At 32.9% G+C, this 27,762-nt stretch overlaps 3 protein-coding genes across 4 annotated transcripts; 1 reads left to right on the top strand and 2 right to left on the bottom strand.

Moving 5' to 3' along the window:
* The first annotated feature begins 7 nt into the window (after positions 1-7).
* LOC110997931 (calcium homeostasis endoplasmic reticulum protein) lies at positions 8-8,868 on the top strand. Of its 2 annotated transcripts, XM_022266324.2 has the most exons (14): positions 8-244; positions 327-497; positions 607-890; positions 1,378-1,540; positions 1,651-1,798; positions 2,136-2,212; positions 2,376-2,574; positions 2,641-3,166; positions 4,240-4,373; positions 5,617-5,784; positions 6,093-6,199; positions 6,946-7,093; positions 7,858-8,030; positions 8,671-8,868. In XM_022266324.2, exons 1-14 carry the CDS (start codon positions 220-222, stop codon positions 8,772-8,774), a joined length of 2,427 nt encoding a protein of 808 aa, XP_022122016.2. In that variant the 5' UTR covers positions 8-219; the 3' UTR covers positions 8,775-8,868. The 2 variants fall into 2 exon arrangements, with proteins under 2 accessions (XP_022122016.2, XP_022122024.2); XM_022266332.2 differs by lacking the exon at positions 8-244 and having other exon boundaries at positions 384-497; positions 696-890.
* Positions 8,869-10,344: 1,476 nt separating this feature from the next.
* LOC110998042 (protein misato) lies at positions 10,345-12,495 on the bottom strand. The gene is made up of 2 exons (XM_022266467.2): positions 11,868-12,495; positions 10,345-11,797 (listed from the first exon to the last, which is right to left on the bottom strand). The coding sequence occupies exons 1-2, from the start codon at positions 12,342-12,344 to the stop codon at positions 10,637-10,639; spliced, it is 1,638 nt and encodes a 545-aa protein (XP_022122159.2). The 5' UTR covers positions 12,345-12,495; the 3' UTR covers positions 10,345-10,636.
* A 1,265-nt stretch (positions 12,496-13,760) lies between these two features.
* Positions 13,761-27,728, bottom strand: LOC110997754. Its single transcript, XM_022266065.2, has 9 exons — positions 27,525-27,728; positions 21,233-21,340; positions 20,199-21,064; positions 19,101-19,225; positions 18,581-18,688; positions 18,284-18,450; positions 15,979-16,098; positions 15,511-15,595; positions 13,761-14,703 (listed from the first exon to the last, which is right to left on the bottom strand). Exons 1-9 carry the CDS (start codon positions 27,582-27,584, stop codon positions 14,594-14,596), a joined length of 1,749 nt encoding a protein of 582 aa, XP_022121757.2. The 5' UTR covers positions 27,585-27,728; the 3' UTR covers positions 13,761-14,593.
* Between the last annotated feature and the right edge of the window lie 34 nt (positions 27,729-27,762).

Here is a 27,762-nt window from a genome sequence, read left to right as displayed (position 1 = left end):
TATTCTTTAAAGATAGCCACAAATGGCTGCCGCTTTATAGTAACAAAAATCTCTCTAGTTACTCGGTACTTTTAAAATAAATTGTGTTTTGTGTTTAAATAAACTTGCAACTAGTGTAAAGTAAAATCCGTGGCAAGTTTATTAATATAAAAAATGATTATAAGAATAACTGACGAGTATTATTTGTAACCTAAAATCACTGTTAAAAAACAACATAAAATGGAGCTTCCTCAGCCGCCACAAGGTAAATTGTTTAAATTATGCTTATTGGAAAAATAATTAGAAGTTGAAGATATGATATGTTCTCTAATAAGAGCAATTTTCAGATCAAGATCTTCGCAACATAATCGACAAACTTGCGCAGTTTGTCGCAAGAAATGGCCCCGAGTTCGAGAAGATGACTAAAACAAAACAAAAGAATAATCCAAAATTTAGTTTTCTGTACGGTGGAGAATATTTCAACTACTACCAATACAAAGTGACAACTGAACAAGCAAGTAAGCATATTGACGATGGTGGTTAAAACTTAGAGAAAGTCGCGGTCCGCCCGATCGCTACTTGCATTGTTGTACCTAACCGTTTCAAGTGACCCTCCGCTGTTTATAGTTCTAAAGCAATCTGCCGGTGGCCAGGCGGCTAGCGCTCCGTCCGGGGCTTATATGGCACAGACAAGGCAATATGTAATGCCCCAACAGGCTGGACCAACCTCCGCCCAGCTTGGGCTGGCAGCTACGATGTCGGCGGCGCCCGCTCTTCAGCAGTGGCTCGCCGCGAACTCCGCTCCTGCTCCACCACAGCACAACCATGAGATTGACAACGTGAATGTTCAGATCAACATTCTAAAGGACCAAATTACTCAGTCTGAGAACAATCTTAATGCCCAGCACAACGTGAGTAACTTGCATTTATAATTTCACACTCTTAAGTCACTTACTTTCTGAAAGTTGACTGCATAAGCCAAAATCTTTTTCATAATTCTATTTTTAATGTAGATGAAATATGTAAAATTGGTTCTTCTACAGCCCTATGTTTTAAAACATTTATAATACATACTTTACTTTTCATTCAACTGTATATTTTCTGTGTTTAATAAATAGTGTAAAAAAACATTTTTCAGTAATAGGATTTTGGACTACAGGTCAGACATTTAGGCTTATTAATATCATAATTTATGCATGATTACAGAATTTATATCCATAAGTGCAAAAGTGTAATGCATAATGCATTTCAACCCTTTCCACTATGCATTATGGCACATTTATACTTCTAGATATTTTTTTAAGCAGCAATTATTGCTGTTTAGCTTGTATAATAATTTGTGTGCCAGATTGTACTTTCTATAAAACATAGTTTATTTAATATATGTGAATATTGTAGGTGCTCATTCAACAACAACAGACCAAAATCAATGAATTGGTTAGCAAGGCTCAAGTGGAAACAATACAGATCATGGCCGAGGATAATAATATCAGTCTCGCAGAATTAGACAGCATCTTACAACCTATTATTGAATCCTGCACTAAAGATAGTATATCTGCAGGTACAGTTTACTTTATTTTATTATTAATATGTTCAAAAGAAATTGAAATATAGTAATTTTGGATATTTATTTTAGTTTTTGCAATATGTATTTATTCAAAATTGTTTCAGGGAAAGGATGGATACTGCAGCATGCAACATCAGCTGATGCTGGCAAAGTTATCTCACAACATCTGCTGAGGAAAGTGACACAGCCCGGGGCAGCTTTCACTCAAAAACTACACATCATATATCTTGTTAATGATGTCCTGCATCATTGGTTAGTATTTAAATATTAAATAAACTTTATTCATTAATAAATGTGTGATTTCATTAAGTAAACTGAAGTAAACGGGTCATATAAAGGCTGGGAAGTTGGGTATCATTTTGAATTGCTATTTTAATTGTTTTTTTGTATTCTTTGGTCCTAACAGTCACAATTTAGATTTTGTTTGTGCATTTTTTGAACTAAAATCTTCCTTTCTATATTTTTATTAAATTCAAGTTCAGTGGTATATATTTTTGGGTAATTTCATTTGAAATATTAGTCAGACATATTCATGTCCCCCTTTCAAGTTGTCAGTTTGGTGTCTATGATACTTTATTCCTAATTACAGTGCACGCAAAAACGCTGAAGATCTCAAGAAAAATTTGGAAAATGTGGTGGTTCCAATGTTTTGCAATGCCAGTATAGGTAACATATTTACACTAATGTCCTCAAGTCCTAGGTCTCTTGTTTTTTTGTGCATTCTCATCTATTTAACATCTAGACATCATCCTGTGGTTTTGTCAGTCAGGTAAACTTGCTTGAGTCGGCCTCTCTAACGGCAACCCCAGTAATCGTTGTCACATTTCAGCGGTTACCGAGGAGCAGGAGGCTAAGCTTAACAAGCTACTCCGCTTGTGGGAATCCAAGTCCAACTACTTCGATTTGGCCGTCATTGAGAAAATGAAGACGCCCACCAGCTCCTACCAGGAATACCAGAATAACCTTATTGCCCAACATTCTAACGCCATCGCTCATTTAGCACAACAGACCAAATCAACCTTTGAAAGGTGAGTTCTGAAATTTTTCTTTTTTATGAAAGTCCTTTCAATCTACTAACATATTATCTATTTCAGCTACCAAACTCAACATCAAGCATTTGTTGCGCATACTCTGCAACAGATACAACAGATGGAAATGCAGAAACAGGCTCTGGAGCTAAACAATCAAGATTCTAAAAAGGACAGTCAGCAAAACATGCAAAATCCTTTTCAGAGTAACTTTAATGAAGGGTACCCACCGATGGGTTACGAACAAAACTTTCCTTCAAATCACCAACGTTACGGGAGTGAAAGCGGGGACAATTATGCGTCAAACAACAGTATGAGTGGAAACGAGAACAGTTTTGACAGCCAGATGTTTGATCAGATGAATCAGCCAAAAGACTCGGAACCCGACCTGTCCAATCTCCCAAATGTGAACTTCTCCCAACCGCCACCTGGTTTTAAGCCAGAACCGCCATTAGCTTTCCAAAACGGGCTTCCAGATCTGAGCAAACCTCCCCCGGGCTTCCCACCATTTGTAGAAATAAACAATGAAGAACTGATGCCGTCTGTACCTTACTTTGAGCTACCGGCTGGTTTGATGGTACCCCTAATTATGGTAAGTTTACTATATTTATATATTTTCTGCTTTGCTTATCGCTGTGTGCATAGTTTTAAATGCGTTTCTTGTTGATATTTGAATATTAAAATAAAAAATAGTACGTAAGAACAGAGTGTCTTTTTAAAAGGGACCATAAGTAGTGCTATTCGACACTATGTTAATTACCCTTGTTAGTAAATCAAGTTTGATATAAATTACTTATTTTAGTTAGGTTAGATTAAGAATAGAAGAGAGACGTAATTTTAAATGATGTCTTTGTGCAGACTTGTTTAGTTTATGAAAATATAAATATTATATTTTTATAAAGATTTTATTTATTGTTTGTAATGAATAAAACATCTTAAGTATATATTTTCTCATCAATATATAACTATTTTATAATATATGTACATAACATATAAATGTTTGTATGTATTTATTATACAGTATATACATTTTTATTAACCTACAAAGTAATATTAAAAAATAATAATATAATATCAATAAGTATTTTCTAAGCTTTTTCTTAATATTAAGTTGAAATTTAAGAAAAATCATGTTTGTCTATGAGAAAAGACATTAAAATATATACTACAATAGTCTAAACATAGTCAGGTCTTGCTAACCTTCTTACAAATTATATTTAATAAGATTCAAATATAATCTTGCTTTCAGTGGCTTTATTTTTTTAGATAAATAATACTAGACTAGTTTCCTTTGCTTACTTGTTTTGCATCTGTATATTTGGGTTAAGTATTTAGACTGCACAGTAGAACACAGCGAAAGTGATTATAAAATATAAGGTTTCTTGGTTATTATGCAATGTTTTAGCAAGATGTTTATGTAAAAATATCGTAACCATGGCAACAAAACAATTTTTAATACATTTTATTTCCGTTTTAATTTTTTTTCTATTTTTACGTTCCATATAATATCATCATCACTTTTGCTTTTTGCTTTAAATAATTATATTATTTATAAAAAACCAGTAGCGCACTAAGATAATAATCTTAGTTCTGCACTTCAAATTTATATGAGTTTCGTGTCTTATATAAATCTATAAAGAATTATCAAATGCTCTAATATTTCAGCTGGATGAAGATAAGTACAAGCCTTTAGATCCGAACCGAATCCGCCTGCCGCCCCCAGCCCCGCCCAACGATCGTCTCTTGGCTGCTGTCGATGCCTTCTACGCTTCGCCTAACCACGAAAGGCCTAGAGATAAGTTAGTATTTCATTGCTTTTATTTTTTTTTTAATATTTAAAGCCAGCTTCAACAAAAAGTTTTTATTAATAATTTTTTGAAGTTTGTCAAATTAAACTAAATTTTTTACTAATACTTTTTTTACCAACAAAACAAACTTGCCTCATAGTTTTCAAAGATAATGGAAATAAGTGAATAATGATAATAATTTTATTCAAACGGGGCCATTTAACTAAGGCCTGATAGATAATTAGCTGAAGCTTTGTAGCAACATTTAATAAACTGGCAGGCTAACAGCTACTTGTAACTAAATTCACATTATTACTGTCGCAACATTCTTCCTCTGTATTTGTTGTTTTTCATGAAACTTTGGAAAACTACATCAAAGTTGTTGGTTTCCGACGCCATTGACAATTAGACGAGTTTCGTTTCGAGTTTGAGAGTGGCAGAAAGTGGAATTATATTTGAATAAGAAGTCGGGCTACGCAAACCTCATCGTTCCATGTCATTTGCTCAGCTGTTTGATTAACTGGCTGAATAGCTTTCAGGCAGTTAATCAAACAGTTAGTTTAATAGCGCTGTTTAGTTAATAGGCTTAAATGGCTTATTTGGCTGCGATGGGTATCCTTATACAGAGATGATAGAATATTTTTTCTTTGTATATTCATGAATTACATACAATCATTAAATACATACATATCACATTACGAAATTTAAAAAATTACAAAGTTTCACTCAAATAATCAATAAAAGTATAAAATGTTGTCTCTAAAGTAAGAGTTTCTTTGTATACGTTTGTATACAAAGAAACGAAAATAATAATGACTAAAGTCGACGCATATTAAACTGGGTCATTTCCTGATTGGTAGTTACGAGGTCTAAAGTTAAAAATAAACATTTATCTTACAAATTAAACACATTTATTTTCTATAGCGTAAAATTATTTCCATTCATACTTAACATTTATTTGTTTATTTTATCACAGAAAAATATAATAAATTACATATATAATATTAAACACATAATATACACAATATTCACTCTGCGAACATATAAATATGTCGATAATGTCGAAGACAGCATTCAGTATGCCCAACGTCTATGCAATAGACTGTTTCTTGCCCTTGGTATCGTAAATAACCTAGGCCTTCGCCGTCGCATGTATTAAGTAAACTCGTCTCATTCATAAGTATTTTCTCAAAAAATAAGTTACATTGGTAGAAAGTCGGTAATAAATGATTTGCAAGTATAAATGTTTTTACAGTGAGGGATGGGAGAAGTTAGGTCTATACGAATACTACAAAGCGAAGAACGCGGCGCGAAAGAACAAAGAAGAGGCAATCTCGAGTGGGAGAAGACAGAAGTCCCGCTCACCCACGCCCATACCCAATGACCTTCAGAAGCAGCCCTCGCCGCCTGGAAGAAGATACAGGTGAAAACTAGCTTTGCCCAATTTCTTGTATAATTCGGCCGTATGATAATAATATAGCCCGTTTAATTGACAAAAAAGATAATGTGTAGCTAAATAAAGCTTTTTCCAACTGACTCTGACCATGGATTTCTTTCTCCATTCGCTTTCTGTTACCGTTTCTATTTCTTATATGCACCTTTTTTTTATACATTACAAAAGTAGCCATGCCAGTAATACTCTTAACCATCTCCAAAATACTTATTGTGATTGACTAAGCAATCAAGACTTTAGAATATTTGTATTATTCTTATTCTAAAAATTTTTTTCAGATCCCTAAGTAAATCGCCAGAGCCAAAACCAGTCGAATCGCCTCGCAAAAGCAAATCCAAATCACCTTCACCGAGGAGGAGGACAAACTGGAGAAGAGAACGTGACAGTGAGAACTTTTATTTTGTTATTCAAATGATTATTATTTAGCAGAAAATCGAACCTTTTTTCTTGGAAGTCCAATAAATATCGAATAAACGTTGACACAAACCTTGTTACATTTCGAGACACTAAGGTAGTTCGCAGGTAAGACATTTGCGAACAGGTATGGTGTCAATATTAATAAAGGTTTAGTAATAATAATTGTGTCAAAATAATAATGGTTAAGTAATAATAATTGTGTCAAAATTATTAAAGGTTTAGTAATAATAAATGTGTCAAAATTAATAAAGGTTTAATTATAATAATTGTGTCAAAATAATAAAGGTTAAGTACATAATAATAAATGTGTCAAAATCAATACAGGTTTAATAATTATAATATTTTTGTCAAAATTAATAATGGTTTCATAAAAATATAAAGTAAGGGAGGGTGTGACCAACATGTAAGACTCCTTTGCTACGGACAAGTTTTATTTTTGAGCATTTGCTTAAGAACCTCATAGCTTGTGTATTTGTCTATTTGGTCCACAGCGTTGCCTTTGACATGCGATAAGATCACATCTCAAACGCCACTCGTTTTACGTGAAAATCGTGAGGCCTGCGGTAGACTCAAAAAGTTACTGGAATGTGTCAGGCGCATGAGGCTGATCACCTATTTGCCTATCAGATTGACAAATGATCATGAAACAGATACAGAAATTGAAGGCCCACAACTATAAAGGTTGATATTTTTAAATACTAATTTGTTTTTTAGATCGTCGCAAATCCCGATCTCGATCGCGATCGAAATCGCGCAGTCGGTCGCGAGAGAGGGAGAGGGAACGACACCGCGACTCTCCGCGGGAAAGGGACAAAACGAGACGAGTGGACAGGGAGAGATCGCCCACGCCACCTAGTTTTCTGTGAGTGCAGCATTATAATAGATCGGTCGAGGAGTTAGTAGGAGCTACAATATTGTTATTGTAATTCATTCCTTGACAGTTATGCCACTTGCCCCGGGGAACAAAGTCCTGAAAGCAAATTCTATTTTTGTTAACAATAATTAATGAAGGTATTATTATTACTAGGACATTACATATACAAATATATTTATCAAATGAAACTTATTTTTGAAGTGAAACTTCTTTAGGCGCATGATGGTAAAACTTACGGAACGTCACGAAGATGTGCAGCGTTTAGGTCGAGAGTGAAAGGGAGAGAGTGAGAAAGGGAGATTGAAATAAAATTACACTTATACAATCACAACTTTGTTCCGGGGTAATATTGTTTACACCATTTGAGACAAATGCCGAGAACAATGTCTGTATGAAGATATGAAATGGATTTTTTCTTTCTTCACTAAATATTGTTGACAAATTTTAATTATGTATATATAATTGTATAATTGAAATTACGAAGAGTTCAAAGTAACTAAATACTAGCATTTAAGTATTGAGGGGGTAGGGGGGATGCAAGTAAATAAGAATTTCATCAAACTCTTCATAATAATGTATTCACAATTAAATATAATTATTCAAATTATTTATTAATTATCGAGAGATTCAAATGTCACAACTTATTTCAATTTATCGAGTATTTTTCAAGGAAGTAGAAAATATTCAAATTAACGACAGTCGATTATACTTAGATATTTCACGAGATTAAAACTTGGCTTAAATTTGATTAGAAGTGGTTCAACATTTCCGTCGACGTCTGGAGGCATAGACGCGAGTAACAAAGGCCACCAGCTGCTGCAGAAGATGGGTTGGGCAGGTCAGGGCGGATTGGGGGCGGCCGGACAGGGCATAGCGGAACCCATCAGCGGCGGCACCGTCAGAGATAGGCAGGACCAGTATAAAGGTATTATTTATTTAGCTTCTGATCGAGAAATAAATATTATATTTAATCATACAATAAAGAAGTTTATTAAATGACTTTGGCTACTAATTTGTTTTTAATAGCTTTTTTATTTCACATTTCGTACAATGCCTCTATGTTATGTTTCAAAAGTAAATTTCTAGTGTTTAAATAACACTAGAAAGTCATATTAAGCAAATATACAAAATGAATTAGTAAAATCAATGTTTAGACATACTATATATTTTATGAAAGTTTTAAAACAATCTTTAAATTTCGTTAAATTACTGAATTTAAAACTATATGAGCCCAGAGAATTACATTAAATTCTAAAAAATAAAGCTGACCCAAGACGATGTGCAATTGGCATAATTGCACATTGTAACTAAATTCTATTGTGCATTTAACATTAGCTCAAACCGTGAAGGAATTGTAATCTACTTGCCTATATTTACTTGCAATGACAACTGATCATGAAACATACAGAAATCTGAAGCCCAGACCTAAAAAGGATGTAGCCCCACTGTAAAAAAAAACAATTTGAAGAAAAGACAATTTTTATTGGATTAGTTCTTCCTGAGTCTGCGTTCAATCATACTCTAGTTATAGTTAGTTTAGACTAAACATATAAGTTTTATTCCAGGTATCGGAGTAAACCTCAATGACCCATATGAAAACTTCAGGAAGAACAAAGGCGCAGCATTTATTACGAGAATGAAAGAGAGAGCATTAGAGCGGTCAACGTGATCCTCAAAAGTAGTATAAGGCTGTAAATGTGTAATTATGAATGTATGACTGGGATATGATTTACTTGAATCATCTTAAATAAAATATATGAGTTTTTAAACATTCTTTTATTTGTCAATGTTTATTTATTTTTTAAGTACCTGGATGACCGAGCTTTGTTCGGTATTTTTTAAATATTTTTATAAATTGTGTTTTTGGGAAATTATATTTAAGTACGAATTACATACTAATAAAATGATGAAATATGAATAATATTTTTCGATGTCGGTAGACAAAGTAATCACTACATAGTATATTTTAACAAAGTCGCTTTCTCTGTCCCTATGTCTCTTTCTATGTTTAAATCTGAAACTACGCAACGAATTTTGATGCGGTTTTTTTTAATAGATAGAGTGATTCAAGAGGAAGGTTTATATATATAATAACATCAATTAAATAGTGGAGAAGTACTGTTATTTTTGAGGTTTCTAATGTGATGTCGTAAATAATTACATTTTTCCGCTTACATTGCACATTGAAAAGGTCTACAGAAAAGTCCGTGATGGTACATGTCTATCTCTTATGGATAACCCATAATAACTTTTTTTTGTCATTTACTTTTTACGACAAATAATGGCTAATTTTCCAAGCGATTTTAACCAATACTGCATTAATCCTTAACCAATTAAATACCTTTAATACATTGTTCATTTAATATAGATCTATACAGTGTATACTATACAGCCCATTACAGCTTATTTAGCAGCGATCGAACGCGTATATTATCGGAGCTTTCCAGCGACGGAAATAACAATACGTACATAATAAAAACCTGCTTTTCATCAGCATTGCACCCGTGCGAAGCTGGGGCGGGTCACTAGTAAAAAATAAAACACGAATAAAATTACATTTCTAGAAATGATTCCTAGCTAGATAGATTTATCGCCCCCGAAACCCCCCGTATACTAAATTTCATGTAAATCCTCATGAGATTCCTATTGAAGAATTGCTCGTTTAAAGATATAATCCATGTTTTTTCTCTACTTTAATGAATACAAGAACGAGTTTTCATTAATTTGACGATTTATTAAACTGGCGTGATTCTTTACTTTACAAATTTAAATTTTGAAAATAATTAAATAAATATAATGAATGTTGTAAAATCGCTTTACGTAAACCGAATTGCTGATCGTTTCAGTTTTTACTAATTACTTTGCCAAAATCATAAGACGTGAATATTTTGTACAAATTATTATTTTTATATTTCTTTTATAAATAACCACATTCTGATGTGACTGATAAAGCGACAAGGGCAGGTAAATTATATATCTTGAAAATATAAGTTTGTTCGCTAGTGTCTCGGCGCCTAACTGTCCGGAGGACTTGGCAACGTTATTAATACAGCAAAAGATGACCCGGTTCTGGAAGAAAACCATGCACAAAATCAAAATGTGGCTCTGTAACTTGGGAACAGCGTGACTGTTCATAAGCTCACTTCCTAAGGTTTTAGGCCAAGGTTAAGCCAATTTAGTTCTGCAGAAATTTATAGATTACTTAGCAAGGAATTCAATAGTAATAAGTAAAGAATAAAGATTTTTTAGTCATTTATTTGGTTATATAATACCATCGTATTTAATTATTTAACACAGTAATTTTTTTCAAGTAACCTGTCATTGATCAGTGTCCAGCAAAATGTATTATATTATATATAATTGTTCAAATTTCAAAATATTACAGAAATATAAGTATATTTCCTTGAAGGCTTTAAAAGGCACATGTATATAAATGTGTATGTAAAGATGATCTTAATTGTAAATGTTAAAAAGTTTAAGTGTTACAGTAGATATTACAAAGCCGAATAACTTCATCTAGAAGAAGCTAAATTACAGTTCAAAGTCATCCTCATAGTTATCTTTGAACTCAGCAAGTTTATTTAGACTCTCTTGGTAATCTATAAGTTCTAGCCCTTCTTCTTCAAATTTGTGTAGTTTTGAAAACTTTATTCTGCTCACTTCTCTATGAAGCTTTTCAATCATATCTGCCATAAAGTTCCCATTGTGATATCCACTAATAACGGCACAACTTTGCATATTTTCAGACCTTATATCATTGTGTAATAAACCATGTTTGTTAAGTTGTTCAGAAAATATATTTGGGAATGGAGTTTTCACTTCTAAAGGTTTTTCACAAACAGTTATATTAGTTGCTGAAAGAAAGTTATTAGCTTGGAAATAAAGTTCAAACATTTCTTTAATATCTCTACACCGGTATGCAGGTAAGTTCATTTGTTCCTTGGCTTCCTTTAATGGTGCCTTCAAGTAATTTTCTGGAATTCCTCTTACTGTAATAAGTTGGAAAATCTTGTCTGTGGCTATCTTACAACTGGGTGTTAATGAAGTATAGATAGGCTGAGTGCTTCTATTTAAGTGATCTATAAGATATTCAGATTCATGGAATGCGAAGGGAATTCCAAGTGAAGCAGCAGCCATTTTTCTTCCATAGCCTGTCAAATCAGCACAAACATCTGACATGGAATAAAAGTTACTTCTATGTCTATATTTCTGACTTAGAGTATCTAATGCTGAAGCAAGTATGGCTGAGGAATGGTAATATAATTCAGGCTTATAATTTAAATGTCCAAATCTTCTTCCTGCTCCAGGTTTCCGCCAACCCTTCTCTCCAGTGCATAAAGGTACAAATAATGAAGCGTGTTGTGATAGCTCTTCAATTGATAAGGCAATATTAACCAACCTCATTGAATCTTTTAAAGTAGACTTATCTCTATCTTCTTGTGATGTAGGGTCATTATCATTGAAATATGAAGGTATTATTGGGTGAGCTACTATAGATTTTGTGTACTCATCTACTAAATGCTCAATACAACCCAGTGCTAAACCTGAAAATCCATCACAACAGTCAAAGTTCACTTGAAAACCTTGCATACTGTCACATTCTTCTACATATTTTCTAATGTTATCTGAAAATGTTTCTCCATAGTCTGACTTCCATATTAAGCGTCCAGTGCAACCAACATCAAAGCTTTCCTGGAAAAAAAATTATACATCATTATTTTATACTAAAGCAGATAAGGAAATAAAATAATAAGATTCATACCTGTTCACTACCATGCTGGTATTCTTTTAATATGTTTATAGAACGCGGATGAAATCTAGGATACAAATAATCTGTCCAAGTCTTAATATCTTCTTCAAGTATGTACTTTTTGTTTTCTATATTTGAAGTATTTTCAGATTCAATATCTGATAGGTACACATTTTTGTATGCTGGTGGGTCTTCTATTTTTTCCACTGAATTCCATGGTATTTCATCAGCAGTACTCAACTCATTCTCCAACCCTCCGTGAGCAGGCAATGTCTTTAGTGATCCCTTGAGATCAGCTATTAACAATCTTGGAGTAAATGTAATTTCACCATTTGATGTTTGTCCCTCTCGATACAGGACATCATGATTTACTTCGCTCTTTACTGTTCCGGTATAATCAAAACTTAGTTCTTGTATATTCCAAAAATGGGCACCCACATAATTAGAATAATGTCCAAATTGAAGTGTTAAAATTTCTCGAGTAGACATGGTAAAATTAGAATTAACAGTTTCATTCACATATATTGTATTAATACAAGAAAAAAGAAAGGAAACGCAAACACTGCATCAAAACAAATCGCAGTAATTTTATTTTGAAGAAATAGCTCCACAGTTTACACACATGAAATAATTGACATCACACATTGATTTAAATCTTTTAAATTCTAAATATTTTTCATCTGTGTCGTTTCACAAACAACGCAGACAATTATTTGGATATATAACATGTAATTTATACTTAATGTTAATACTAGCCACCCCAGACAATATACGATTTCCAGAATAAAAACTTATTTCTGTAAATTTTTCTCTATATAAACCTCGGTTCAAGTCATAACCTTTTAATTAACAAAAAAATTATGTTAATTTCCTCTGCATAAAATAGCTATATATAAGAAACTGCACAAAATAGTTAAAGGTTAGGGGTTTGATAATAAAAATGCTTTATAAATTTATTTATTTTATTAAAAAAGAATTATTAAAAATCGTTCAACTTATTGTTTTATTCTACTTGCAACTACAAAACTAAACTATTATTATCCTTAGTTTTAGCGCTTTTATACATAAATGTTGAAATACTGGCAGTGAGATATCCTAGTTATAACCTATAGTACACTTTTATTTCGATTTTGCTTGTAAAAAATACAATCATATTACCAAATAATACAACCTTTAGACGTTTGCCATTAAGTATTCAATCTTTAAAAGTAATTCACAATTATCTTTCAATCCACAATTTGGAGAAAACTAAAAAATGGTTACAAACAATTTTTTAGAACTAAGGCTGTTTTTATTAAGCCAGTATACATAATTTGAGACATTTCAGAAACCTTCTTGATAAGACTAGCGCACAGGCACCATACATTTCTATGTAATTACACATTCTAAGGTGTCATTTTCCTTATTTCTTCTTTAAATACATAAGAATCCCAGTACATATACGGGCTCTATATGTAGTTTATTGCTTTACACTTCACATCCATACACTAAATTTAATTCTTAGGCTAGTAAATGCTATTGGTTCCTATAGAACTCTAAGTACTTTTAGAGCAATATAGGAACGGAAATGTATTACAAAATCTTTCACTAATCATAACTGAACCCAATAATGAACACATACCTTTAACATTAGGCATATAAAGTAAAATATGGAGTTTTTCTAATATTCAAATGCATTCAATGAATTTAGATTCCTCGAATACATTCAAAGTTGTGGGAAAATAAATGTAAAATGAATGAACAAACTTTTAAACCACTGTGAAGTTGCTGAAAATGTGCAAATAACAAACACTCAGTGTTGCTAACTTCAGAGAGGTCAAGAAGTTTGTTGGTAATGTTGACATTTCCTAAATAGAGGAGAATTGTTCAGGATGTCACACAAAATATTTCCCCTCAAACAAAACAAATTGTTTGTTTTAAAGAGGTATACAATATGCCTTCATCCGAGAGCAGAACTATAAAGAAATTAGCAGCCATTGGACACTAGACATCAATTGGAAATATTGGATTCAGAAATGGCTAGCAAATCTGCCAGTGTCAACGAATAAAAGCAATTATGAATAATATGTACAAGCGGTGGGATCTTTAGTAAAATACCCGCTGTAGATCTTTCTACGATACTTGACAATACTAAGCTAAAACTACTATCGTAAAAAAACGAACGGAGTAGCAAAATTCAAAAATTCATATTTTTGTACTCATCAGTGTTCTACTTATCAACTACAATCGCCAATACTTCAAAACTAAATCAGTCTTAATAAAGATTGATATTCAACTGCAAAAATATACCCCATTGGATGTGATTTAATGGCAACAATGTATTCCAAAAGACCTGAGTTTGATTTCCAGTTAAGAAATTCAATTGGTTGTTAAAAGTCGCTGAACCTGATCTGATCTTCAATGAGATAGACATTGAAATGTATCCGCTCTATTACTGTTTAGTCGGAATGTACGTTAATACATACGTCTATAATTATTTTAGGCTTGCCATTAAAATAATCTTGAGTTTAGTGTGAGATTTAAATTTTTTTGCATCACAATTTCTACATTTGCAGTTAAAAGTACGGTTCACACGTCTAAATAGGGTAGTCGGTAATAGTTAATTAGTGAATACAGTAAAATATCCATCTTTATTCTTACCTATGCGCGATATGTCACTTTCACTTAAACAAAATCACTTGACTTAAAGAAAAAAATACGAAACTTAAAACTATGGAGACTTCTTGATCACAATTCAATTAAACTAAAGCCACTCTGTTGACGAGTGGAGTTTTTCGTCTGTTCGTGTGGGATTGAGAGCCCATTGGCTTGTAGATGAAGCTGCTTTTTGCCTTTTTCGCTGGTTGGACTGAAAAAAATAAAAACATGTTATTATATACAGATATAGGCTATAACTTATTTTTAAAACAATTTTGCTTTTTGTATTCAATTATAATAATAAACTAACATATTAGTATTAACGTTGTGTAAAAAAAAAACTTGGCGATAAAAAGAGTGGAGGAGAGTTTATTGCCAGTTCTTCCCTTCCATTCTACGCTCGATTTGAGAACTGGCAGTAAATGTAAAATTAGAAGTATTTAATGTATGTTTAATTTCTTTTTTTGACGTTCAAAAGTGTACATTATGTTACCTATATGAATAAATGATTTTTAAAAATTTTGAATTTTGAAATTTGAAGTTTCACATCGATGATAAATAAAATTAAGATCATGATTTTTCTGCAATTACGTAAATCTGAATTTTAAACATTTTCAGTAGATAGCATATCAATCTTTCAAGCTACAGTTTATTATATTTATTTCTAATATTTTAACTATGAATGATAAATAGATTGGACCTTGAAAATACAGGGCATTTCGCAGACAGCCGTTTAGGTAAATTTGATTCACGATTTACTAAAATAGAGTCGAAGGTCAATACCTGCGTTGATGTTAATGACCCCGAAGGCTACAGTTGCGGCTTATTTAAATAAATATTATTATATGGATTTTTGTATATTTGAAAATGTACATATGTATTTTTTGCCTTTGTGACGTAAATTAATTTATAATTTTTTAAATAATTAATTAAAAGTGAACTATAATACCAAAGGATGCTGATTCTATCTTCAATGTGCATAATTTTTTTATTACACCAAATTGCCAAAAACACTTACTCGAATAATCCTCCTCAAAAGACAAATCTAATTTCACGGGCTTCGTCACGTCCAACTCGATTTCTTCATATGACCGATCTAATATCTGTAACAAAAAAATATCTCTAAAATGTCCAACATTTAATTCTTTTGGTTCTAATTTCTTTTGATCTCATTCTAGTTGCTCTCATATAAGCTTTATATTATATGTAATTAATAAGTTGCGCTACAATCTCTTGAGTTCTAGGCCTCAGATTTCTGTTTCACTATCATCTGTTAATCAGACAAATAGATGATCATCGTGATTCATCGTGGTCTTCCTTCACCGTATGAGCGAATGTTAAATGCGCCCATAGACAGAAAATCTATTGGTGAACAGGCGGGGCTCGAACCAACAATCTCAGGGATGAGAGTCGTATGCTGACGTCACTAGACTACTTCTGCTCATATAAAGAGTAAATAAAATATAGGATATAATAAACTATTTACCTCTATCTGATCGTAGTCGTCGGAGTAGTGCGGGGCGGCGGCGAGAAGTCTGCAAGTGCCTCCGATCATCCCCGTGCCCTCTACCACTTCTTCTACTTCCAACTCTTCTTCTGATACCTCCTGGAAATATTACATTTTGTTTACATCTGAAAATTCCTTTTCCAAATTTTAGCATAACTTTAAATTCTTATGGAGACTTGAATATCAAGAAGTACTGGTTCTAACCAGAATTGGATTTCTTTTTGTGTTTTCCATTTATCCATTATTATATTACATTATGAAATAGAACTAATTTGAGTGTGCGACCACCCAGGCTGCAGAAGATAAACCACTCTTTATATGGAAATTCTATTCGTTTTTACAACAAACTCCCAATCAAAACTAGAAAATTATCACTAAATAAATTCAAAGCCCTTGTTAAAAGTAAATCAATTAATAAAGCATACATTAATGATGCTAATCATTGGAATTGAATTGCTACAGTTCAAACAATTTGTATTAAAAACTTGGCGATTGAAAAGAGTGACGGAAAGTTTCTTGCCAGTTCTTCTTACCCGCTCTACGCCCTTGACTTGCGAACTGGTTGTAAATGTAAATTTTAATTTAATTTTTTTGACGATCATAAGTACTTTGTTTACCTAGATGAATAAAGATATTTAGATTTTGAAGAGAAGTTTATCTTCTAACGCATTCTTATATTATCTCTTCTAGTCATAATTTAACGTAAAAATTATAACAAATATACAAAATAAATTTTAGCCAAACAATATATAATTTTCACATGACTTTGGACACGTTTGTTTATCGTTTCAATACCAAGAAATGAGACGTAACTTAAAACGTATGACGCATCGTTTTTATTAGCAAACGTATTTATAAACAATTGATAAGCTGTTGTATACAGCGAAGTTTAAGTGTATACATATACTCTCGTACGGTGTCGGGTTTGACACAAAAATATGCGTTTTCACTGGTCTTGAAAACATATTTAGCATATATACATTATGTATGTCTGTGTCATTTTTAACATTGACAAATTGATACGAATGTTATTTTTCGTTTCGATTATACACAATGGCGGTTGCAAAATATTTTTGCATTACGTTCTACGCATAACTTGTTTTTGTTTTAATTTTAAGGCAAGTAATACTGAGTCTTCAGTATTTTGGAATGTAAGAACTTGTTTAGGCGCATGAGGGTAATCATTTTACGAAACGTCACGAAGATGTGCAGCGTTTATTTCGAAGAAAAGGGAGAGAGCGATTGAGACCGATTGAGAGAGAGTGAGAAAGGGAGATCAAGTGAAAATACACGCTATTGGTTGATGTATTCGTTTGGTTAGATATTAGAATTTTAGATGGCAATTCTGTTTTATTATCATAAGCACGTATAAAGTGTTTAAACATGTGAATATAGATTACAAATACATGGAGCGATCATATACTGGTACACTATACAGTTTCACTTCATAAGTGTACTTTGCCCGCTGTTCTCTAAAGAACGGGCAGGAGGCTCATCTGATATTAAGTGATACAGCCCATGGATTCTCTCAATATCTAATGTCTCGCGCATGCGTTGGCGATCTTTTAAGAATTGGTACGCTCTTTTCTTGAAGAGCTCTAAGTTGGTTCGGGAATACTTCAGTGGGCAGCTGGTTCCATATTGTCGTGATGCAAATACTGATTTAAAACTCTTAGTTGTGAAATGCCAATAATTCTTTAACCGTTTTTATCAGCAATATTTACAGAGAAATCATTTATCTACGCAGTTGGCGGAAATTTTGAATCATTTATTCCAAAGAGAAAACCACATGTAGTGACCTTGTTACCGTATGAATAATTTTATTTTTCGAGAGAGCGTCAATACAGTACTCGAATTTAATACCATCTTCTTTACTCAATTATAAAACTTAGACTTTAGTGTTAAGGTGATTACTGGGTATTGTTAATTTGATTTTTCATTCATATATTACTAAGGGGTCGTCCAAGTATTCCGTAAGCATATAGGGGGGAAGGGGGGGGGTTAATTTTATTTTTGTATATCACGTCAACAGTAGTTATTTACTTTTATACACATATTACCGATACATTGTCTATGCTTTAAACCAAATGCATTTTCGAGGATTCCTACAAATAATTAATACGTTTATGTATGTGTTATTTATGAGAGCTTTGCTAACTTTTGCTGACAAGAGAGGGGGGGGGGGATAAATTGTAGTAAATAACTTACGAAATACTTGAAAGTGAATACTAAATTTTTTGTATGTACATATGTCATGGCGAAGAGCTCTCATTAATATATTTACCTGTTCGACAAGTGTATCGTCATCAACCTCCTCTTTGACCTCAGGGTCAATCTCGAGGTCAGGGTCAAGGAGCGGGTCCACATCCACGTCGGCGTCGTCCTCCGCCTCCGTGTCACTCCCGAAGCCCGAGTACTTCATCTCTCCGCGTTCTAGGGCTTCTAAGCTTTCTGGAAATGGTAACAGTTCACATTTACTACCTGAAGTCGAAACGTCTCTACATAAAGTAACAAATATGTGTGTACACTGTAAATGTTGTGTGTGTGTGTGTGTATGTGTATGAGCTTTAGATACACTTACCGGGATAAACCATAGCCTTCTTAATAGCTTGTGGATCCTTCCGAGACCATTTCTGTACTTCTTCGTCCATTTTGCCAACTTTCGATGGATTCATGGCCCATAAACAACCTAAAAAAATATTTAAATAATAATGCTTTTGTATTCAATGTTTTACAATAATTGAAAAAGGTGTAACAGAAAAGTGGTCTTAAGTTTATATTTTTTAAATTCAAACAGTATATCTCTCTTCATCAGCATTCATAACTATTAAATTTGTGTGCATTTTCCAAATACATTGAAAAGTTAAATCCCCCCCCCCATAAAACCCCTAGGGGGCGTGGGGTACACATTAGTAAACATTGATCTAGTTTAACTTAAGACTAAGGAATAATTAAAATAAAGTGTCAAGTAACATTCTCATTACATTAAAAGGTAAGAAACACTAGTTTTGAGTTATGTTTCACTTTTTAGCACTAATACCATATCAGAGTGCAATAACTAATTAAGGTTTTTTATACAAAAAATGTGAATAACGATTTACCTTTACGTTGGCTTCCGTTACTCGAAGGCTTTTCGATTTTCTCGAAACATTTATTCAAACTTAAGTTATGTCTGACCGAATTCTTCCAACCGTTTGGCGCCGTTTTGAAGTAGGGGAAGTGTTGGCTGAAAGTATTACAAAGTTTTTAAATCAAAGTCACCAAAAAAATGGTGGGCTTATATCTTAATAATACAAGAAAAGACTAATGTATATAAACTATATGTATATACCAACAACATTTTAAAATAAGTTAAGGATATATTATTGAATTAGGCTATATTTTACATATCAAAATACCCCTAATAGCCCAATGAAGAAAAAAGAGAAGACGTCCACCAGAAACCTTGGAAGATGGAATAAAAGGGATAATTGAAAAATAGTGGCCAGGATGAGACAAGTGGGTGAAGTTGGAAGAGGCCTTCACTTCGTAGGAGTCCTTGTAATGTTTTAAACATAGTGATATAGCCTTCTTTAAAGGCAATTTCTATTAATATTTAATATAATATTATGAATATATATTTGTAAAATTTATAATCACATTGTACTGTATTTAGGAAATGTAATATATATGAATGGTGTTTAATAAATAAGTGATATCTGCCAGGCAATTATGATAATATAAAAGTAATAAAGATAAATAAAAATGAATTAGTAAGTACATAATTATTTTATGAAATTTATTTAATCAATCACGACAAGATCGTGACACCTTTCTGATAAATAAACTGGTTAAAGAGGGTATTGTGACGTATTCACAATACCGTTTAATACCTTTTTCGATCTAATTTTTAAGTAAAATGATAGTTAGTTTAACTTACAAATTACACACAAGTAACATAAATTAATAGGGATGCAACGGGCGGCCTATCACTAACAACCGACCAGGCAGCCCTTGTAAAGAGAAAAAACAAATACTAACTGTAAGAAGTGCACGCTTTTGGTTAAACAAAACTTTAACAAAAATAAACATACAAGTAACACTGAAAAAATATACAATAACCAAAATATATGTTATGTTACTAATCTTTCTAAAATATATGACAATTTTGGTAAACATAACCTGCGATAAGATAAAAATTATAAAAAAAAATGACTTACCACATAAAATTATAAATCTCGGAAACCGGTAAGCTGCCAGTCCTCGAGTTCTTCAGCGCCATGGCTATTAAGCAAGAGTAGGAATACGCGGGCTTAGGAAACTCGCTCGTGGTATTTTTACTAGTATTTACATATTTCGCTTGACTATCCATATAGGAGCCTCCCACCGAAGTTTTAATTATTTGCCTATTGCTCAATGAATTTTCAATTAAAATCGCCGCCTGGCTCTTATTCGCTATAATTGTCCTAGATTGCTTCGTGTCCAATATATGTATGTTCCCCGATATTATCGTCTTGGTACCGATCTGTTGGGATATTTTCGTGCTAGTATTGATTATCGGGCAGTTCTTGTTGACTTTGATTATCTCTGGTTGATTTGTTTTTATTCGTGTGAGTGGCGATATTGACGTGCTCAGTTTGACATTGCTCGTATCTAAGTCTTTTAATAAGTCCTTGACGACGTTCTTGTCTTGTTTTCGTACGTAGATAACCATCTGCGGTGTTTCGTCCGGCTTCTTTGATGTGTCTTCGGGCTCTTGCTTTACTTTAATTGTGTTTGGGGAGAATGTTAGGTGGCTTTTCTCTTCGTTTGGACTTGGTGACGTGCTCATATTTAGATCGTTGTTCACAACTGACGTTAATAGTAAGTTCGACGCTTCCTCCTTCACCATACTCTTTACGGGGGTTTCTGCAAAGGTCGATGGCATCACTGAGTTTGGATTGACCATCACGGCATCCGCTTCGGAGCCATATAAATCTAGATTCTGTACAAAACTGGACGAAGTATTGCTGAGCCACGTGACCGAGTTATCTGTGTCCATGTCTAGTAAGGGTGGCATTTCTGAGAAATTTAATCCTAACGAATCCTGAAATAACATACTGATTAATATCGTCCTTCTTTAGTTCACAATCTAGATGTGATGGTCTTAACCATGCTGGGAGATAGTCTGATAAACTTTTAGTGAGTTAAAAAAAAACATTAAATTATTCTACGGGACAAACTTCGTATAAAATATATATGATCTTATACTAACAGAAAAATCAGTTACGCTACTCAAATCCGTAGCTATTTCATTCTTTATATCCATGTCCAGCATGTCCTGGAGGGAATCGGTGATGTATAAGTCCATTTCGGAGCACCCCTGCAACATTATATTTTAGTTTTAATTAAACAAACACTCATTATTCATGTCAACAAAAAATCATTTATTCATGTAGGTAACACAATCTACACTTAAAAACGTCAAAAAAGAAATATACATTGAATGCTTCTAGTTTTATATTTACTGCCAGTAATCGAGGGCGTAGAACGGAAGAGAAGAACTGGCAGTATACTCTCCGCCACTCTTTTTCATTTTTTTACATTATTAATACGCCCTATGAAAGATTATTATAATATAGTACATATTATAATAATTATTACAAACCATCTTACAGCTTAGGTAAACAAATTAGCGGAAAATGGCAAATGTTACTGCTGATTCCAATATGGCTTTCGATTATGATATTAAAGGACTACAGAAAAATTCTGTAGTTCTTTTAATATCCGCACTGATGCCGTAAACAACAGTTGGGAAACTTTTTATAGAGTTAAGTAAAGTAGATAAATACCTACAACCTGGGCCAAGAAAACTAAATACAAAAACATCTGTCTGCCTTATGTGCTTTAAGAGTTGGGTATAATCTCTACTCATAAAGCGATATATTACTGCCATTGAATGTTATGTATGTTTATTACGAGAAAACATTCACATTTACAATTTGTTAATTATTTTGGTATACATAATTTTATTTAAAAAGTACTTTTGATACAGACGATTTTTTTTAATTCCTACCTTCCCTGGGCTCTATATTATTTATCAACAATGCATTTTCGCACTTTACCAATTCATGCAACACGATAAAGATTTCCGTAGTTTCGCGCCATTTTTCATTAGTTGAACATAAATAGTTCCCATCGTGACGAGACCGTGCGCCGGGATTCCACTACGGGCGGAAACCGGTTTTTGTGGTATGCATTACCCTATCAGTCGGTTGTTTTTATTGCCATCTCCTTCACGCTCATTCAAAGTTTTATTTAAAATACAATAATTATAGAAAGCTGGAAATTATAACGTAAAAGTTTTACACTAGATTTATTATTAAGTAATAAGTTTTTTTAGGAAGTAATAAGCGACTAAATATTCATTTACATAATCTGTAATATATAATTAGTTGGCATTCATTATTTACGTAAAGATACATGTAGAATCGTCATGTTATATTTTCAATAGAAAGCACGAATATGTCTACAAAGACCTACGTCAACAAAAGTGTTGTTATTCCAAGAACTGTTCGGGATAGGTAGCAAAAAGCTCGGCGCTAGCCTCGGCCATTTGGGCATTTTTTGTTAATTGTAACCTATAAATAGATTGTGTCTGGTGTACTCCATTAGCCACGTTAAGTGATCGACTTTCAATGGCAACGGTTTGAATTCAAAGAACTAATGTGTACAACGTTACCTGTTATTGTAACTTGAAATATAACATTTTATATATACGGAAATCAATATTCGATATTTACAATATAATAAGCCTGCAAAAACAGGTGTCTAGGCTCCGAATATGATTTTGTCCCATCCGGCGTCGACACCCTTGGTCGTGGGGTCCCAGCGCTAATAAAGCTTTTTAGGAAAATATCAAAAAGGTTAGTCGACATCACAGGAGAACGAAGAGCTGGCAGCTACCTCGGACAAAGAATTAGCCTAGCTATAGGGGGAACGCTGCCAGTAACTTCGGAACCTTGCCTTAAGGGACTCCTTTTAATAATATGTTTTAATTATTTAATTTATATTTTTTATTTATGTAACACAATGTACACTTATGAATGTCAAAAATACCTACATAATTAAAATGCGGTCCCTTGGGCAGTGTATAATTAATTCGTTGAGCGAGGTAAGAACTAGCACCGGTACATCTACCAGACGCCAACTTGAATCTTTAATTAGCGCCTGTGTACTTGGATGCCCAAAAGAACTCCAAAGGGAACAACATCAAAGATAGAGGAAAGACTTGTATTTGAGCCGTTTATTCTTTTTTGCCAGCTTTTGTACTTGCCCGAGGGCCGTACGGGGCTAAATTTTTATTAATTATAAGAAATTGTTTATTGTTGAAAAATTTATATCATCTTTATCCTTCGTAATGTGTAAAAAGTTTAGTTATAATTTGTTGAAGCGAATTGTAAGGCAGGTGTACCTGGTTCTTTTGTTACCTGTTTGTGATGGCAACATAAGGCGGAAAGATGTTCAATATTAACTAGTTGGATTGTACGAGTTTGCGTAAAAATACATTTGGGTCCGATGGTTTAAATTTTATAGCCGTCTTCCTACAAATATTTATTTATTTAATAACACTTCGTTACATTACAGTATAAAAATTGAACATTATTATATGAAAAAAAAGGGCAACTGGCTGTCTTATTGCTTTCGGTCGATTTCTTCCAAGCAACCACTCGAATTTAATTAAATTTTACATAGGACGAATAATCTAACAAACAACTTAATAATAATAGTATTACATTTAATTATTATTAGTTTTAGGAATAAAAGTTTACCTAAGATTTGAGTTTAATATTTTTTTTAGAAAGCAAATAACAAATAAGGTTCCTTAATACATTTAGGTACAAAAAAATACTACATAATTCTATTTAATAATACAAGATAAACGAGTGCATTGACTGATAAGAGTGTAGGTAATGTTATCAAAGCTTACATTACGTTTTTAAAATTGTTTACGTTTCTTAATCGTTATCACCAGTTTTCAGTTATTGAAACAACCGTGAATCTTTTTTCCTCATCAGTTAAAAATTTTGTATCAAAATTGGTTCACGTACAGAAGGATTATATGTATATATTCATTAGCGGGAAAGAGATAACTTAATAGGGGTGTCAGAAAAAGACAGCTATACGAGGGTAAAACGACCCCTAACGATATTGCAGCCGGCATACCTAAAATACGGCATATTGGCGGGTTACATTATTTTATAGTTAAACTAATTAATATGATGTCACTGTACGATCGAAGGTCTCTAGCCGGTGTTACAATAAATAAATAATTCTGTATCTATTTCCAAAACATCTCTAAGAAAAGCCTATTGCTAATAGACGATTATTTCGCCTATGAATACACATAATATTTTAATTTGCATATTAACAAATCGTTTATAGAACGTGTATGTAAGTACGTTTCATTTTGCCACATGTTTGAAGTATTTCACGACTGTGCATCCGCCTTTTAAAGGCCATGAACTCTCTTTGACGAGAGTTCATCTAGATTACTATAGAATAACTTAAGATAGCAATATTTTATTTTATAAGAATTTTTTCTCTATGCTCCAATTAACAGCACATTAAAAGACTATAGAGATTGGCGTGAAATTTCTTTTGCAGACGAGTATACTGTGGTAAAACAAATCTGTACAGGTAAACCAATCACAGGTTGCTATTATAAATTTTATAATTCGTCAGTGAATCGCTAAAGGAAATCTGAAGTTATTTGAATATTTTTCAGCGAGTGGAGGGGAGGCATGGAGGCGCCGTGAGGGGCTGTGTCCTCGATCATGACCGCGCGAGATCGCCTTGAACCCAAAGTAGACGTACAAATTGCCTTACATCTTGAACTATGGTTTTAATAGAAATATGTATCGATATAGCAGCAATTTATTTAAAAACGAGTAAGATAAATAGTTTTAAAAATGTGTAGGATTTAATTTATACGAAGCCAGAGAGCCAGGAATAAATTTAAATAATAACTATGTAGTTTTTTTTTTAGAACAGGGGGCGAACGGGCAGGAGGCTCATGTGATGTTAAGTGATACCGCCGCTCATGGACTCTCTCAATGCCAGAGGGCTCGCGAGTGCGTTGCCGGCATTTAAGATTTTGTACGCTCTTTTCTTGAAGGACCCTAAGTCGATACCTTAACTACATTACAATACTTTAAATGTTGTTATTTAGTTTAAATAACAAAATTAATGAATATAGCAGCGAGCAAATCCAGAAACAAAATCCAATATTAAAAGTTGTTGGCGCGAAAACTATACAATTTTCCACGTGCGCGCGCAGTGTGGTTTACATGGAAGGGGTCCCGTATCGATTGGGACCGTCCCCGTTGCCCCACACCCCGCTCGAAAGGAGGGAAACCGAAATATTATACTGCCAACTTTTATACATCTTGTTATGTCTAGACCGGAATTATTAAACTTTGTGCGCTTCCAAACTATAGAGAAAACATATATTTAGTTGTTTTTCAATGTCACTTTATTCACGGATGGACGTTAATTTTCACGATTAGTTAAAAGTTCAATAACCCCGTTATATGTATGAGTCAACCTTGAAGGCCATTGTAATTCTCAATGGATATTAAAAAACTTAATCTCTCGGCAAAAATATGTTTAAAAATTATTTAAAAAGCAGGCCTTATATTGCCGAATTTTCAGGAATAGTATGATTATGGTAATATTACCGATGGCTGTGATTTTGTTTGTAGAAACAGTAGGACAAACTTCTTAATTCTAAACATTACTACCATCAATTCTGAACTATTCTGTAGTAATAATAAAATACTTTACGAAATTTTAAATTCCGCATAAAGTGAATGCTAGTTTTGATATTTGATTGAATTAAGGAACTAATATTAATAGGGGAGTTAAAAGCTCACAGGTGTGTGAATCACGCACACAAGGAAGGGTAGAAAGGCACGCACACCACGACAAAGTTGCAGTAGACCCTTTGAAGAATGCATTCTGCCAACAGACTGGCGATAACAGTTACACAATATCCTTTTTGATTCCCAGAATAGGGAGAACGTATTATCCATCAGACACTTTCTAAACGATTGTTGAAGCAATTTTGGTGTTGGCATCTGATTTTTGTTCATTAAAACTTCTTAAATAAGATATAGATAGTTTTAGTATTCGTAAATATCTTAATATAGATAGTTTTTTGTCGTACAGTTTTAAGAAATATTTAACTTTTACAGTACATATTTATAGTACATTCATAAACCAATGTACCTGTATAGTACTACCGTCATCAGTTGTAGGTATATTATATTATATGTATTGGTTTTCTGTGAACTGACTGGCATAAAAGACTACGAAGAACGTATATAAGCTTAATCTATTACTCTATGACACTCAACTACACTAACGATATTGTGTATACACATTTTACTAGCCACTCACACATTGACAAAGTGCACTCATTGTTAAGCGTTTTGAAATTCTCGTTTGAAACTGGCCGTGGGAACGGTCCCTAGATCATAAACAAAAGTAGACTGATTGAAGTTATAACTGTAGACATAAAATCTAACCCTAGAATTCTGTAACAATAGTTTCAATGATCATTTGAAATTGTTCAATGACCAGTATGTTTATCTATATGATACTTAAATTATTATTTACGTGTTATAATTTTAGAATTTGCATTTTAAGTCTTAGGGACGAAACAGTAATCATATCATCGTATCATACAATCATAAATTGATATAAAATGATATTACACATTCTTAATACTATGCTTTTTTAAGGTTGATCAATTCAATTAGCCCTAACGTGTGTTGCCGGCGTATGGTATGAATAGTAACGATTAATACTACAAGAAGTGATAGTAAGTTCATTGACGGCGAAATAGTATCAATATAAATAATGTAATATTGCAAAAACAGGAACTAGTTCGTTAATGGTTTTACTTTTAATCAAAATGATAACATTATTTTTGTTTGATGGTATCGGAAATTATTGTTTTTATACAAAAACACCAAAATAACTTTGTAGTAAATAATAATACCTGCTCAAAGTATGTACATCTCGTTTACACATTTCATAAATGAATGCGAAAGACAGAGATAGACTGTGTCGATAAATCGTCCGTTACATTTTGTTTTTTTTTCGATTATGGTATGTACAGGAATCAGAATGTCATTAAGTATTTAGCATGTTTAAATACAAAATATTTATTATATTTTCAGATTATAAGCAGTTATTATAGCAGACTATTCTGTTTTTACACCATTAGAGTAAGACTTGTCAAACACCTACTACGTAACTAACAAGACAACACGATTTCCCGCCATATATTAATAGTACTGATACTGAATAAAGAATTTGGATGATAATATAACAAATTTAAATATGTCTTACAAGTACAAAATAGTTAAACCCAATTAAAAAACGTTTAAGGCGGAGAATTTTATCAAATGACATTAAAAAGAGCGGGACATCACACTTACTTTCTCGCCATGTATTATTTACATTATGTTTACGTGTATTAGGTTAAAACTTTTACTTACCGAATATTTACTGACATAAATATCCTTATGCACTATAGAGTAATCCTGAATTTCACACATTTACGTTATTAATGTCATGAATTTGACAAAATTACACTACTCACTCCATAGACCACAATGTTTTACTTTACTAATATGTGAAAAGGTACACAAAGAATGGTTTCCATTGCTATTGGACAAAACAGACCACGTGACATCGGAAAAACAGCTTCTATTGGTTTAATTTTACCACGACCGA

This window comes from Pieris rapae, chromosome 10, assembly GCF_905147795.1.
Source record: "Pieris rapae chromosome 10, ilPieRapa1.1, whole genome shotgun sequence".
NCBI classification, from domain to species: domain Eukaryota; kingdom Metazoa; phylum Arthropoda; class Insecta; order Lepidoptera; family Pieridae; genus Pieris; species Pieris rapae.
The sequence above is the reverse complement of the archived record's forward strand: the minus strand, read 5'-3'. Positions and strand labels throughout refer to the sequence as shown.